Consider the following 14,712-nt stretch of genomic DNA (forward strand, 5'->3'; position numbering starts at 1 on the left):
CTCAACAGTAATTCTCCGAAGCTGGAAACATTCTAGTCAGAGGTTAAATTGTATGGAGGCTAGAAGCTTCCAGGACTAGGCCTAGGTTAGCAGAAGGAGGTAATAAGCCTCAGAGACAACACTTGAAACAGGTGAATAAAAGTTCCTTTTACATATATAAAAGTTACTTTTTCGGTACCGCACTGGCGTTGAGCTGATTCTGACACCTATGAGAAGAGTCTGGAAGAAGCTGGACCATGGACACATGGAAAATGGCAGCCGATGGGTGAGACTCATGATGCCCTCACCAACGCCTGCTTCGGATGCCACCCTTCTCAGGCCAGACCCTCCAGGTTGGAATGCAAGGCCCCTTCTGAGGCTCACTGGTGGGGGTTGGGTCAGCTACCCACAAGAAAGAAGCCAGGTCCACATCAGGGACCACCAAACTCTGACCTGGGGCCAAATCCAGCTCCGTTTCACCGTCACGTGTTCTTATGGACACGGCTACGCCCATTCACTGTCACTCGTGTTCCCTTTCTCCCTACAAGCAGGCACAAATGGCCCACAAAACCTATGCAATCTTCTATTGATTCCTCCTGAGAAAGACTTAACCATCTCTGACTTAAGTATGGATGTTGTGTGGTCAGGCCCCATAGAAAGAAGTGAAAGGTGGCTCCAGGTTCATGTCCTCCAGGCCCCAGTCTCCTGTCTCCTCACAGGTCGCTCTTGCATACATGTGATAGCTGTTTCGTGACCACACACTCGCTGCCGCAGAGAACGTCTCCTCGTTGTCCAGACCAGGGGTTGTGAAATGCTCTTTCTCCAAAGGCCAGATTCTAGAAGATGTCTCTGCAGGAGTGTGCATGCAACCATTTTTACTCACGCATGCCTCACTCCGTACTCTCCTCCAGCAAAGATAGGTTTAAGTGCATTTAGTAGTCGCCAGCAAGAAGTCACCTCAAGACTCTCTCCTACCCAGCAGGAGAGCCAATCCCACCCCTTAAGCTTCCCCTGGGATGAGACCCAGTCCCAGACCACACGCTTGCTATTTGTCGGTAAGCCGCTTTTTTCCAGCCAGGCGGAGAGCGCCCTCTAGCGCTGAAAGGTTCATGCAGCACTGGACCCTCGTGCTGGAAACCTAAGCCAGCAAACAGACAGAAGGAACATGGCAAGGGAGAGGGCAGAGGTGAAGTGTCACCAACAGGGGCTCTGTTTTGATAGAAGATGTCCTCACCTAGCTGCAAGGGACGTCCACCTGCTGGTGTTCTCCTTTTGCGCTCAGAAATGGGGGAGGCAGAGCGGCAGTCAGCGCGCCCCCTGCTGGTTATGCTCTTCCATAGCAAGACTAACTAACTTCCGGAGCCATAACGTTTCAAGCCAAATCTAGTGGTTTTTTGTTTTTAACTAGGTGAAAAGTGAGGTATTGTGTCAATTTAGCCAATGTCCAGTCTGCTAATAAGCATGTGATCTCTCTGAGGACTAAAGTCACGAGAGTAACTGCTACTAGCTTTGTGCTACCCTACTTTGGGGATCTACTACTTCCGGGATCAGAGCACACCTGGCTTGGACACTCAGCTCTCAGCCACCATGGATGAGGGTTGAAAACTTCCTGGGGTAGCTTTGTCCCGACTTCTTCCCTAGTCTTCTTTCTTCTGGATATTTTTTATTATAAAACACCTCATACATATAAAAAGTACCAAGGGAAACACAGTGGGTGCCTCTGTCCGGTCTCCTTGCTTAAGAATGAAAATAGTTGAGGCTCTGCGTGTACTTGGCCCCTGGTCTCCATCCAGCGCCACCCCTGCTCACCGCACTGCACCTGGCATTCTTTTCTAATGTGTCAGTAACTTCTTACTGTACCGGTGCCTGGGGTTGTCCTATCTAGATACCGTGTTGGTGGCTTCATGTTATCTATACTTTTGTGCTATGTAACCTTCTCTTGAACACTGTTTGAGAATGGTCCACATTGAAAGAGAGTTCTGGGTCATCCCCTTTCACTCCTGGGTATGAGTGGGTACTCCGGGGTGGGAGCAGCAGTCCATACTGTATCCATACCCCCGACAAACCTTCAGGACGCCCTCTACTTTTCACTGTTTCGGGCAATGCTGCCGTGGACACCTGGCCACCCCTGAGCCTGTCTCAGGAGGCTCTAGAGATCTGGGAGTGCCCCATCCTAGGAAATGTGCACCTCCAGCCTCACTCAGCATGGCCAAGAGCTCTTCAGGATTTTTTTTTTTTACCAGTTCCTCTCTCATCCACAGACACGGTGGATCCTTACTTTCACACTGTTTTGACCTGGACATAGGTGTCAGAAGCACAGTCCTCCATGTGGCGATGGTGAGAGATGATAGGACCTCTCCTATCAGGTGGAGACTGGTGGGAGGTGCTTGAGTCACTGAGGACATGGCCTCAATGGGATTAAAGTGGCTCTTACAAGACAAGGAGTTAGTCCTCATCAGAGCGTTTCTGTAAGAGAAACGGTGGCCTTTCCTTTATTCAGACGCCCTGTCTTCTCTCTTCCACTTGGTCCAGCCACGATACCATGCTCCAGGGCTTTCCCCATATGGAAACAGACCTCACTCATGCTGATTGAGCTTTCAACCTCCAAAATTGAAATAAGTAAACCTCTCCTCTCAATAAATACTCAGACTCAACCACTGTACCATACAGAGTAACAGAAAACAGACCGATGTGTCTTGCCAAATCTTGCCAATCAGATGTGTGGGAAATTCAATCATCACTGGTCTTCATTTGTGTTTCCTTTATTATAGCACCGAAAGCCTAAAGCTTGGATATTCTTCACTTTATTTTTTCCCCTGTGAACTGCCTCAGTATGAAAAAAACAAAAACAAACAACAAAAACAAAAACAAACCTTTCCCTCTGCCAGAGCTAAGGCAGAAAGTTTGAGGGTCAGCAGATGAGAAACCCTGTCCAGGCTGCTGTTTGAGCAAGGTGAAGCACTCCTTGTAAGGGTCACCCCTAAAAGACTCTGAGCCCAATGAGGCTCTGCTGACTTGGCCAAATTCTAACATGGTCACTCTTATTACACCCAGTCAGTCAGGTCCAATGTTATAGCTCCCTTCCTCTTCTTGGCGAAAGCCTAAACCCAGAAGCTGAGGCCTCTGGGTTGCTGAAGACTTAGAAGAGAGCTCAAGTTCATGCCAACCAAAATTCAGAAACCAAAATTCTCATGCCATCATTGCTGGGCCAGCATAAAACAGGATTCTTTGGACAAGTCCAAAAACTCAGAAATAAAGGTGGTCTTCGTGGTGCAGCTTGGAATAGCAACAACAAAAGAAAATTCCTGAATGTACCAGAAGGTCCTAAGTCACAGACTGACCAAACAGCGTGATACAGATATCTCCTGGAAATGGTCTCCAAGGTCACCCAGAATCATATTCCAATACCGTGAATGGAAAGGCGTTAAGGAGCCTTCGCAGTACTGAATTACTTACCAGCCTCCAAAAGGATGCTTCTGCAGGAGAGGGGTTGAGGAGATGCTGAAGAAAGTGCAAGCTCCAGTCACTCCTGACCTACTGCATCTGGACTTCCAGCCAGGAGGGCAGGGGTCACCGTGAAGTCACAAGGCAATCCCTATGCAGGCCAAAGGGTAAGAATCAAGGCCATGGGGATTGGGAAATGGCCGAGAGGCACGTAGAGTTAGAAAAAAAAAATGTCAAGTTACATCCAAGTTCGGTGCGAATCAGAATGACCTTGTTCTTGTGGGGAGGGAAGCGTGTGCGCTGACTGTGTGCATTTACTAGCAGGTGCCTAGGAGCTCCAAGGTACCCGCCACTGTGCCTGGATCATGGCTTTCTAGTCTCAGCATTACACCCCATTTGAGACCAAATGGTTCTTACAGGGTCTGGACTCTCTCCTCTGTATTGTAAGATGCTCAGAAGAGTTCCCGGTCGCTACCACTAGGTGACAGCAGCTTCCGTAGTGAGAGCAGCTAAACACAGTCTGTAGACTGATAACACCCTATCTCCTGGGGGGGGGGGGGCAAGACCCAAGGCTGAGAGCCAGCGGTCTACAACGAAGATGCTCTAAACATCTTTTTTTTTTTAGATTGTATGCCTATTTTTAAAGCTTTCTTCCCCCAAAGCAGATATAAAGTATTTTGCTCATGTTTAAAAAAAAAAAAGCAGTTTTCGTTGCCTGTCAAGAAACAAACCACTTGGATGTAGCTGTATTTACACTAGTATTTACACTCAGTTTATTACAATTTGTACATTTATTGTACACTCAGTTTATTACAGTTTCAAAAGCTATGGAAAACCGCTTACAAACACTCTGGTGTCAGTATTTGTTAGGAGACTTTAAAATGTTCATAAGCTTTGAGTGTGGCTTCCTGATGGTACATAATGGGTGTCCCTTGCTATCCATAGAGGACTGGTCCCGGGGACCCATGTGGACACCAGAACCCATGGATGCTCAAGTCCCTTAGAAGCAGGGTAATGTTTGTGCCTATGGCCTGGGCATCTCCTTCTGTGGAATTTAGATCTTTTCTAGGTCACTTAAAATGCCTAATAAGGATCTGGAGTATGGCTCACTCAGATGAAGCATAGGCCCAGGGTTCAGCTCCCCAGAACTGCTTAAAATGGCATGGCAGTACAATCCTGTAACCCCGACACTTGGGAGGTAGGGTCAAGAGGATCAGGAGTCAAAGGTTGTTTTTGACTAGACAGCAAGTTTGAGAAAAGGCTAGGTAAGATACAACACCCTGTCTCAAAACACACACAGGTACACACACACACACACACACACACACACACACACATACTCACTCATTCACTCACAACTTAACACAATGTAAATGACACATAAATGGCTGCTAGATTATATTGTTTAGAGGGAAATGACAAGAAAAATTGTAAGAGGCAATTCCTTTTCTAAAGCTTTGTTTTTATTTATGAGGAGTGGTACACTCTTGCACGTGAGTGCAGGCATCCTCAGAAGCCAGAAAAGGATGTCAGTTCTTCTAGAGCTAGAATCACAGGCAGTCGCAAGCAAACTGACGCCATGGTAGGAACCAAATTCTGGTCTTCTTCGAGAGCAGCAAGCCATCACTCTGGCCCCAAGACCCAATCCTTAAAAACATTTTCTATGCAAAGCTGGCTGAAGGCAGATGTGGGATCAGTGGACATGGAGGGGCAAGCATCTCTCCTAAAACACAATTTTAATGAAAGAAACATTTCACAAACATGGTTGATTTTCACAGGGCCACTTAGGAAAGCAAATTTTTAGTGCTCTAAAATAAAAAAAAAAAGTTGAGGAAAGTTAATTGTGGCACATTCATTTGATAAACGGAGAGCAGTAAAATGATATTTGCGAGGAATTTATGACAATGAGAGAAAGTATCATCCTAGTGTTGAGTAGGAAAGCATGAAGACAAAATTAGAAATGTCAGGTTGTCACTAGCAAGCACAACAGTAAAGAAGTCTTCATGCCATCACAGACAAGGGATACACCACAATATCCAAAATAATTGTTAACAATGCAATATGGGTATTTTTTCCTCTCTACTTTTCCAGAATGTGCAGAATTTCTGTATAATAAACTGGTATAAATGTAGCCCAAAAAAAAAGAGAACAGCAATGTCTATGTTTTAATACTCCAATATGATCACACATAAAAATGAACCAAAATTTTAGGTAACGCCATGTGTTTGCATTAATCTAAAACCAAATTCTCATGCAGTTGATTAAAAGTAATTTTGCCCCCCAAATTAAGCCAACTCAAATACTAAACTATAAATTAAACTGCATTTGTTTCCAAATTCAGTAATCCTGAGAAGGAAAAAAAAATTAAATTGATTGTTACACCGATGGCCAGGAAAAAGTTGTACACAGTCCCATAATAAATTACATACAAGAAAATGCTTGTTATGAAAAAACTTCATCATTTTTCCCCAAAACTTGGATTGCCTTCTTCTCAAACACGGGGTCTCAGCCAAGAAGAGATCAGGTCGCTTTGGGCCTAATCGGAACTGGCTAAGGACAGGCTCCAGCCACCTGTGCTGTGGATCTAACTGTTCAGGCTCAGCCAGGGCAAGGCCACCTCCAGACAGTCGAGCAGATAAAAGGCACCCTGCCTGCCTTTGTCAGAGTGTTTGCTCAGCCCAGCCCTTCGCAGGTGGCTGCAGAGTCCCTTGTTCCCGAGTCCCTTCTCCTTTCATGGAGACTCAAGCTAGATCTTACAATAGACCTCGAAGAGGGCAGCAGCTGCGTGCATCCTGTAGAAAATGGAGAAGGGCATGGCCAGGTTGACCACAATTATCCAGGGTTCAAAGCCAAAGACAATTTCCTCCAATCCGTTGTCATACTCGGGGCGGCAGCCAAAGGCAGGAGGGATCCAAAGCTGAAAGAGAAGAGGCAAAGAGGTGGCCTTCCGTCACCATTTCACCATGGATGGTGCCAAGAGAGGCAACCTTGTGCCACAGCTTCACTGGCTATGTTGCCAAGGTACATGTGTTCAAGGCCCAGTCCCTAGCTGACAGGCTACTGAAAGTTAACTAGATCACGAAGGTGCTTACTCCATTAGTGGGCAGGCTAGCCCAGGACAGAGTCATAGCTGAATGGACTATTACAAGGTGAGAAACAGAAGAAACACCGGGACCTGCCATTTCTGTCCGTCTGCTTCTGAGAATTAAGCTGCTCCCCTCTGCACTTCCACCATGATATTCTGTCACAGACCTGTAAGCAACAGAGCCAGCCAACCATGGGCCAAAACCTTCAAAACTGAAAGGCTGACTCTGTGGTTAGGAGCTTTCAAGACAACCTGCGGGTGCCCACTCAAACCCCAGGCTCCATGCGTGCTAACCCAGACTCACACGGCATGAGTCACAATGGCGCTTTCTCTAGAGGGTACTGATGGGAGTGACTGTCAAAGGAAGTCGCCAAAACTTCAGGCCATCAACTGCTGTTCTTGTCACTCATAGAACATACACACTGCCCCCACATCCTTCTCTCAGGATGCCAGGAGCCCCTCTATGTCCTGGGCCCCTTCTTTACTTCATAGTTCTATCTCTCTGCCTCCTGAGCTAGGGCAGGCACCCTCTAGCGGGGCCACTCTGTAGAGAACCTGTGTAGCAAAGGACAGAGGGTGGTTCCAGGCCGGCAGCAGCAAGGAACTCCAGTCTTCCAGCCAACAACCCACCAAGGGGCTGGATCCGAATCCCCAAAGGGAAGTCGTGCAGCCAACAGCCTGCAGCCAGGCTAGGATCATGAGCAGACACTCAGTTGCTCTGGGCTCACCACTGGAGAAGCTACATGATAGACCTGTGGTTTCAAGTTGCTATGTTTGGGCTATTTCTTACATGGCAGCCAGTGACTAATACATACTATCACACAGAACTCTGTCTGGTGTGTGCCCTGTTTCACTTTTTTCTCTGGAGTCTTGGTCTTTAAAGGGGTCTCATCATTACAACTCAGCCCTTTCCCCATCTGATGCTCCCTCTTCTGGCTCCTCATCTGCTCAGACTCCTTATGAGTCCCCTTCTCTTCTTTCTGCGTATGCCTTCTAGGGCTGGCACCTAGGCCTTTGTCAGAAACTGGGGGCCTTTTACTTGCACCTAATCTACCCCCCAACATGAGCCAATCTTGGGACTCCTGCACATATTTTCCACCGGCCACTTGGGTATTTGGCTCATTTGTCAACTCATCCTGCCGTTCCCCTTTCCCCTCTTATCAACATCACCTTCCTCCCGGATGCCCATGCCAAGCTCCAAGCATCATCTGTGTTTTCCCTCTGCCTCTCACACGTCACCCCGTCATCCTCTTCACAGTGAGATGACCTCAGTCCTTCTATGAGGCTCTCCCTGCAGCCACCCAGGCCATCCCTCTGCTAGGGAGGCAGTAGCCTCCCCACTGCCTTCCTTTTTCCACTCAACCCCAGCAGTCCATTTCCACTCATTTTTGTGTGTACGTGGGGAGGTGTTCTCATTTTTATCACACCCCCCATGCCTTGTTGGGAAAAGGTGAGGACAGTAGATTGGTTGATTGAAAATACTGAGGACTGGGCAGATGGTCAGTGAGAAAGTGCCTGCTGGGCAAGCATGAGGACCACACAGAAAGTCTGGCTGGGAGACGGGTGCCTGTAACCCCAGAGCTGAGGGGCTGCAGTGGAGATAGGAGGATCCATGGACTCACTGGCAGGCTAGTCTAACCAACTGATCAGCACAGGATTTAGTGAGAGATGCTGGCTCACAATAATAATAATGTATAGAATAAGAATGTATAGAAGACATCTCAACATCAACTTCTGGCTTTCATACACGTGCATAAACATACAGAGAGAGAGAGAGAGAGAGAGGCAGAGACACACAGAGAGAGACGAGAGGACAGAGGGAGGGATGGAGGGAGGGAGAAGAAGGGGAGGAAGAGAGAGAGAACAGCTTGATGAAGATTACCGAGATGTTGCAAAGGAACAGAAAGGCCGTGATGTTTCTGAGCAGCCTCCTCTTGACGCCTCCCTGCAGGAAGTCCTGGCAGCGGGTTGTGCCCGCAGCTCCTTCCCAGCCAGCCTCCTGGTCCTCTTTACCGCATCCCTGGCGCAGACACAGGTTCCCATTGACCGCAGGTGACCCATCCCGGGCGATCCCCTGGCTCCCGAGACTGGCTGCAGCCAGCGCGGCAGCCTCGCCACTGCAGACAGTGACCACGCGCAGGGTGCGCACGTCCTCGGGCACCCCCTCAGGCTCGCGGTGCACCGACTCGATGATGAAAATGTTCTGAACATACTTCTCCACGATCACCAGGACAGAGTAAGGCAGATTGTACCAGGTGTAGGGTGGGCGGGTCTCAGCACAGGCGATGGCCAGGATGGAGCCCCAGGAGAGGAGCCATGAGCCCGACGCTGTGGCCACCAAGAGGTCGACATCCAGCTTGCGGGCTGGGTTCTTGGACTCATCCAGGGATTTCTCATCCACCCTGTATATCCAGCTTCCTACCAGCCCAGCGGCCCCCATGAGCAACAGCACTGTGATAGCGTACAAATAGAACATGATGAGCGCCGATTCACTCTTGGACTTGGAGCGCCCGATGTGGATCATGTACACCACAACCACCGCGATGGTGGCAGCCAGCACTGTGAGGCCCAGCACCGAGCCCACCAGGACCCCGTCGAATCTACACCGCATCTTCTGGTGCCGGGGGCTGTCCACCCTGCGTCCAATGTTCTTCCATAGCACGTAGAGCATGGTGGAGGCCAGGATCTGGTACTCGATGTTGAAGGGGTACAGATAGTAGATCCCGTGGGAGAGGGCGGAGCAGAGGGCAGGCGGGGTGCAGTTACACTGTGGTGTGTGGTCATCCAAAACTAGGGCAGTGGAAAGAACACGGAAGACAGCCATCAGCACAGGCGACAAGGAGACTAACAAGCCCAGCAGCCTGGACCCCTCCGATAGACCCAAAGCGCATGTGAACCATATTAACATAACGTTTAATGCCATGCCTACATAGAGAAAGAATTACTCCCAGAATGGCATCAGCCATGTTCTATCCATGTGTTAACATATAATGACATTTTTATAAATAGTATTGTGAAGATTTACTTATCACCACATAAAGATGGTCCCAAGCTACCTGTGAACTTTAAAAGCGGGCTGCTAAAGAGGGTTGAGACTATGATATATTCTGTGTAAGAAAGAGGGGGTGTTGGTGACAGGTTGATCCACGAACAGGAAAGATCCCAAAGTGAAGAAACCAAAAGGGTAGCAGTGGTGCTCTCCGCTGTAGAGCGACAAGGGTTTGATCTGGACCTTGCTTCCCTGTGCTAATTTTCTCTGTGCATATGGAAGTGTGTCTGTGTGTGTGTGTGTGTCTGTGTGTGTGTGTGTGTGTGTGTGTTTAGGATGATTTTCAGGACATTTCTGTGGGAAATGTCCCCTTCTGATTGGAAAAACGCTCTCACCTAAATGCCGCTAGTAAGTATAGCATGAGATGGGCAGACACTTCCAAGTTCTTGATGGCTGTGCAAGCTCAGACATATCACTTTTCAGCAGCACAGTGTCTCTACCCATTAATAGCTAATACTGCCCACCTCAGAGTAAGGCCAGGCAAGAGATAATAAGCCTTGTAAAATGCTTAGAGCCCTGCCAGATACTCAATTAAGTGCCTAATAAAAGCCAGGAAGTGCCTAATAAAAGTTTGCTTCTATTATGAAACTGTCAGTGCTGTGGCCGCTATTGTTACCACGAAGGGAATGAGGCCAAAGACAGAGCCCTTCCCACCAGAGGGCTGTAGAATTATTCACTCCCGTAGCCTGAAACGGGGCTGGCCAGCCTCACTCACAGAAGGCTACGGCCGGAAGCATCTCTAAAAGCACAGGGATTTCACATCTTCTCACTTCACAAAGAGGAAAGGCAGGCCCAGAGAGGTTGAATAACCTCCAAAGGCCACACAGCTAGCACTGATGAGAACAAGAGCCAAACTCAAGCCCTCCACTTCTCAGCGCACTGTGCTCCACCCTGCCTTTTTCTCTGTCCAGATGTCCTCAGGCAGATGTGGTGACATCATGCATGCTCAAGAACCCCAGGAGAAGATGTGACGGTTAACCCCAACCCCATGCTGTCCCCTCAGCAGAGCAAAGGAAAATAAAGATGAATGAGCCTAAATTATGAGCCAAATGCAGTCAGATAAAAACCTTCACGTGCACAAAGGCCAGCTGAGAGCTCCCCGGATCTCTCAGGCCAACCTCTCAGAAGAAAGAATTTCTGAGAGAGGACTAATTAAAATGCCAACAGAGAAAACCACCAATCTTCCACAGTGGAAAATAGACACAGAGTTCTCCAAACAATGAGCTGTGAGAGACGGACTCCCAAATGATAACCCTGGGCCTCCACATGCCCAGGCCAGGTAAAGCCTATAATTATTGCCTTGGGAAGGCAGAATGAGGGTCTGTGGAGTTAGAGAAACAGTTCCCAGCAGGGACTATCTGCTCAGGTGTCTCTCAGGGACCCAGATGGTCCATCAGGGGGAAGGCTTCCTCACCTATAGTGATGTTGCCAAAGCCCAGAGTGATCAGCCGTTCCTTGTGCTCATTCAGCTGGTGTTTTGACTCATTCAGGACGCTGTTGGCCCACAGCAACAGGTTCGTAAACACCGAGTGGATCACACCGAACCTGAAAAGCGCAAATACCAGACACCTTCTCTTGAGTGGCTCTGGGGAAAATGCAGAGCCCCTGGGTAAGACAGAGATATCCCATGCATGTGTAGACACACAATCGTCCTCCCTCAGTCACTGGCCCAGTTGGCTGAGAGTCATAGCATCTTGGCACTCTGCCTTCACCTTGAACTTGCCTGTCTTTCAACTCATTGTCTCTGGGACATCAAAGACACTGACTCTTGGGAGCAGGAATATGGGGAAGAAATTTTGCTAAAGGCAAGCAATCATGCCTAGAGCCCACTCTTTCTCCAAAGGGAAACTAGAGAGCAATGAAGGAGATGGAAGGTCCAGGTAGCCTGTGGACAGCAGGTGCACCCTTGTTGTTGACTGACCAACCCAGAAATTACCCTCCATTCCCTCTGCTGTCCCAACCTGTGCATAATGACACTAAAACAATCCACACACACTGGCTCATGGCTTCTTTTGCATCTGGCCTTGGCCATTCCTGCTAGAGGCAATATCATGTATAATCCATGGTGAATTACTGAAAAGCTTTGTCTTGCTTGATGATATAAGATAATAAAAGCCTGTTTGTGGACTTCTTTTCCTTTCAACATAGTCTCCTCTAACAGTCTTGAGTAAGATTATGAAGGCTGAGGTTGTGCTCGTCATCTTGTGATTATGAGCCAACCAAGATGGGATGAAGCCCCAACCCACTGAGGATGGCAGAGTGTAACCCAGAAGAGTCCTGCTCTGGATGACACTTGGGCTTCTGAAGTCCCAAATAGGGACTAAGGAACTCCTCCACTGTCACACCTAGAGTGAGTGGCCACACTGGAATGATGGAAAGACTCTTTCTTGGTCCAGAGTCTTCCCCTTTGCTTCCAAGCCACACCACCTCATCAGGAGGAGGGCACATGTGGATACGGGACTCTAGGGAATAGGAGATGGGAAGGACCCGCGGTCTCCTTGCGGTCTGTGCCTGCTATGAATTAATTTCCTGCACCCCACTCTGGCTGCAGGTTGAATTGCATCCACCTAGGTAGCTTCTGGGCACTGTGCAGGCACAGCAGCCTAGCTATGGAGGAGAGGCATCCTAGTAGACTAGGGAGGAGAGCCTAAAGGCAGTTTGGGGTACTTCCCTGTTTTACCCAGGGGCAACAGTGTTATCCAGAATTATCCATAATTCAATAACAGGAAAACAAGAGTGTCTCTGGCCCAGGCCCTCCCTGTCTCTCCCCTGAGTTCACCCTAGATGAATTTGGGCCTCCTAGGCTCAGGAGTAAGAGCCAGGGCACCCAGCACCTTTCTGTGTGATTTGGCCATCCTTGGCATCTGCCCAACCACCAGAATTAATATAGAAAAAAACAACAACATAGGTGTCTGTCCATCATCCTGGCCCTTTGGCTGCCCTGTTGCTATAGTCAGCTTGCTTTATATAGCCCAGACAATGCTATTACCTCTGGCAGGTGGCTTCCCTTTTATTACAGTGCACACAGCTGCCCTTCTGTCTCTCCTTTCTCTGTTCCATGCAGTGCTGTCTAATCCTAAGCCTGCTGAAACCACAGAAGCAGTGTGAGGTTGCCAAGGGTCACTCTGTTTGACCATGAACCACCCTGAGAGCCATAGCCTTCCACGACCACTTTGGAAAAACAGTCCTTCAAGCTAAGGGCCAGCATCATGTCCCAGGCCTGAGGCCTTCCCTGTGCTTAGTTCCTGTATACCCAGACCACAGATCCAGGAGTCATTTCTGGTATCCATCTGTGCTTGCCAAGATGTGTGAAGAACCTTGGGCTCTATCAACAGCACATCTAGGGAAAGAGATGGATGGAAGCCTGGAAAGAACATTTGTCCACCTGCAGAAAACCTTCCAGAAGCTACTGACAAAGGAAGAGACAGGATGGAGGCATTCATACAGCTCATGCAGGAGGTTAGCAAGGTCAGAAGTCCATGGACTCAAGCAGAACTGCTGGCATAGTAACTGGAAGCTGTGGGTTCAGTCAACATTGAGGCCAGCCAGCCCTAAAGGAGCGCTCTGGATTCAACTCTAGCCTCAGTCATGACATATGCTTGGGGCTACCTTGTCTTCCACTTTTTCTAAAGAGGTTGACATCTAAATCTAAGGGTGGTAGAAATTCGACGTGTTTGTCATCTTGCTCAACACATTAGCAGACAGAAGACGTACCTTCACACTGAAGGAGGAATAGACAAGATACGAAAATGGTCAGAAAAGCCTTTGCCTAGGCTGAGCTCAATATCAGTATCTCTCCAGAGCCAAGAATGACACTTGGCTCCTGTCTCCAATTTCTGAGTCTGGGGTTACAGACAAGCACTGCCATGCTGCATTTCTTCAGTGTTAGAGATTAAGCCCCAGCCCATTCAAGCTCTCTACCAACTGAGCCACTTCACCAGCCCCAAGGGTCATCAGTAACAGCTTCTGGAGATCCTGGATCTCCATGACTACCACTGCCCTTGGGGAACCAGGTGAGCCTACTTCACCCCCTGCCCACCTTGCCCATGAGGTGGGGCTTCCAGTATTCCTGACAATGAGGTTAAAGATCACTGCCAAGGCCACTGCATAGGCCAGATGGTGGATGAGAATTTCAGGGTGCCTCTCACAAAGCCAAGGACACTTCAGTATCATCACCATCTACCCCACAGCACCAGGCCGCTAGCCCTGTTCAAACTGGAGACACAGAGGATGCACTTGGTCATAGACTCAGTCTCTGCATCTGCAGCCTGTTGGAGCTGTTCTAGCTCATGGTCACATGTCAACATGATTGGTCACATGTCAACCAATCTGCCCAAGGTCAGTGCTCCTCCAAAATGCTGGAAGGGAGGTGTTGATTACCCCCATGGAAAGGGTACACAATACTGGATTTTCTTTTTTTTTTTTTACAATGCTGGATCTTTTCATAGAGCAAATGCTGATTCCTTGATCTGTCCATGTCTAACCTGCCCTTGAAGAGTTCACCCCTTCCTTCTGGACATTGTTCTCTTGACCACATAATAAACAGGGAGAATTGGTGGCAGGCCTGATGGACACAGGTCATGCACTTAGTATCAGTTATCCTCAGAGGTAGACCAACTCACTGGCTCCATCCAGATGCCAATCTTGAGTCTGGTCTGTTCTAACATCTAACTTAAATAAATATCAACGAACACATAGAGCAATTGCTTGTAATTTTTTACCTTTCCAGTGTTTTGAAAGACAGGATAATATCCTTAGCATGGCTCCAGAGAAAATAGACCTAGATGGAAATAAAGAAACATGCTTTAGTGGAGAAACTGCTCTTCGGTTTGCATACTTGAGAAGTCATAAAACTGGGGGAAAGCAGATGATTTTCCTTATCCCAACAGAGCCATTCTACAATGGGAATAGTGATCCAGTGAGAAGCAAGTGGGACCTCTTAAGTCAAGAGGAAGGAGTGCTGCAATTAGTTAAGAATGTTTGCTGCAGGTGGAGATCTGTATTTGATTGAGGGTGTCTCCTGAAAAGGTACAGTTAGAACTGACTGGTAATATCTGCTGTGGATGGAGCTGTGCTGCAATTGATTGAGAATGTCTGCTCTGGGATAGGCAGGTGGGAATCAGTCTGAAGTGAAACTCACTAACTTGTTTTTTTT

At 48.3% G+C, this 14,712-nt stretch overlaps 1 protein-coding gene across 1 annotated transcript in view; it reads right to left on the minus strand.

Moving 5' to 3' along the window:
• Positions 1-4,911: 4,911 nt before the first annotated feature.
• Positions 4,912-14,712, minus strand: part of Otop1 (otopetrin 1) — a 29,888-nt gene continuing 20,087 nt past the window's right edge. The window contains exons 3-6 of the mRNA XM_021649644.2: positions 14,279-14,337; positions 10,972-11,102; positions 8,391-9,298; positions 4,912-6,340 (exon numbers count right to left, since the gene is read on the minus strand). Of these exons, the coding sequence (XP_021505319.1) occupies positions 6,170-6,340; positions 8,391-9,298; positions 10,972-11,102; positions 14,279-14,337 (1,269 nt within the window). The 3' untranslated portion in view covers positions 4,912-6,169. The remainder of the gene's footprint in view (positions 6,341-8,390; positions 9,299-10,971; positions 11,103-14,278; positions 14,338-14,712) is intronic.

The sequence above is a fragment of the Meriones unguiculatus genome, chromosome 12, assembly GCF_030254825.1.
Source record: "Meriones unguiculatus strain TT.TT164.6M chromosome 12, Bangor_MerUng_6.1, whole genome shotgun sequence".
Lineage (NCBI taxonomy): Eukaryota > Metazoa > Chordata > Mammalia > Rodentia > Muridae > Meriones > Meriones unguiculatus.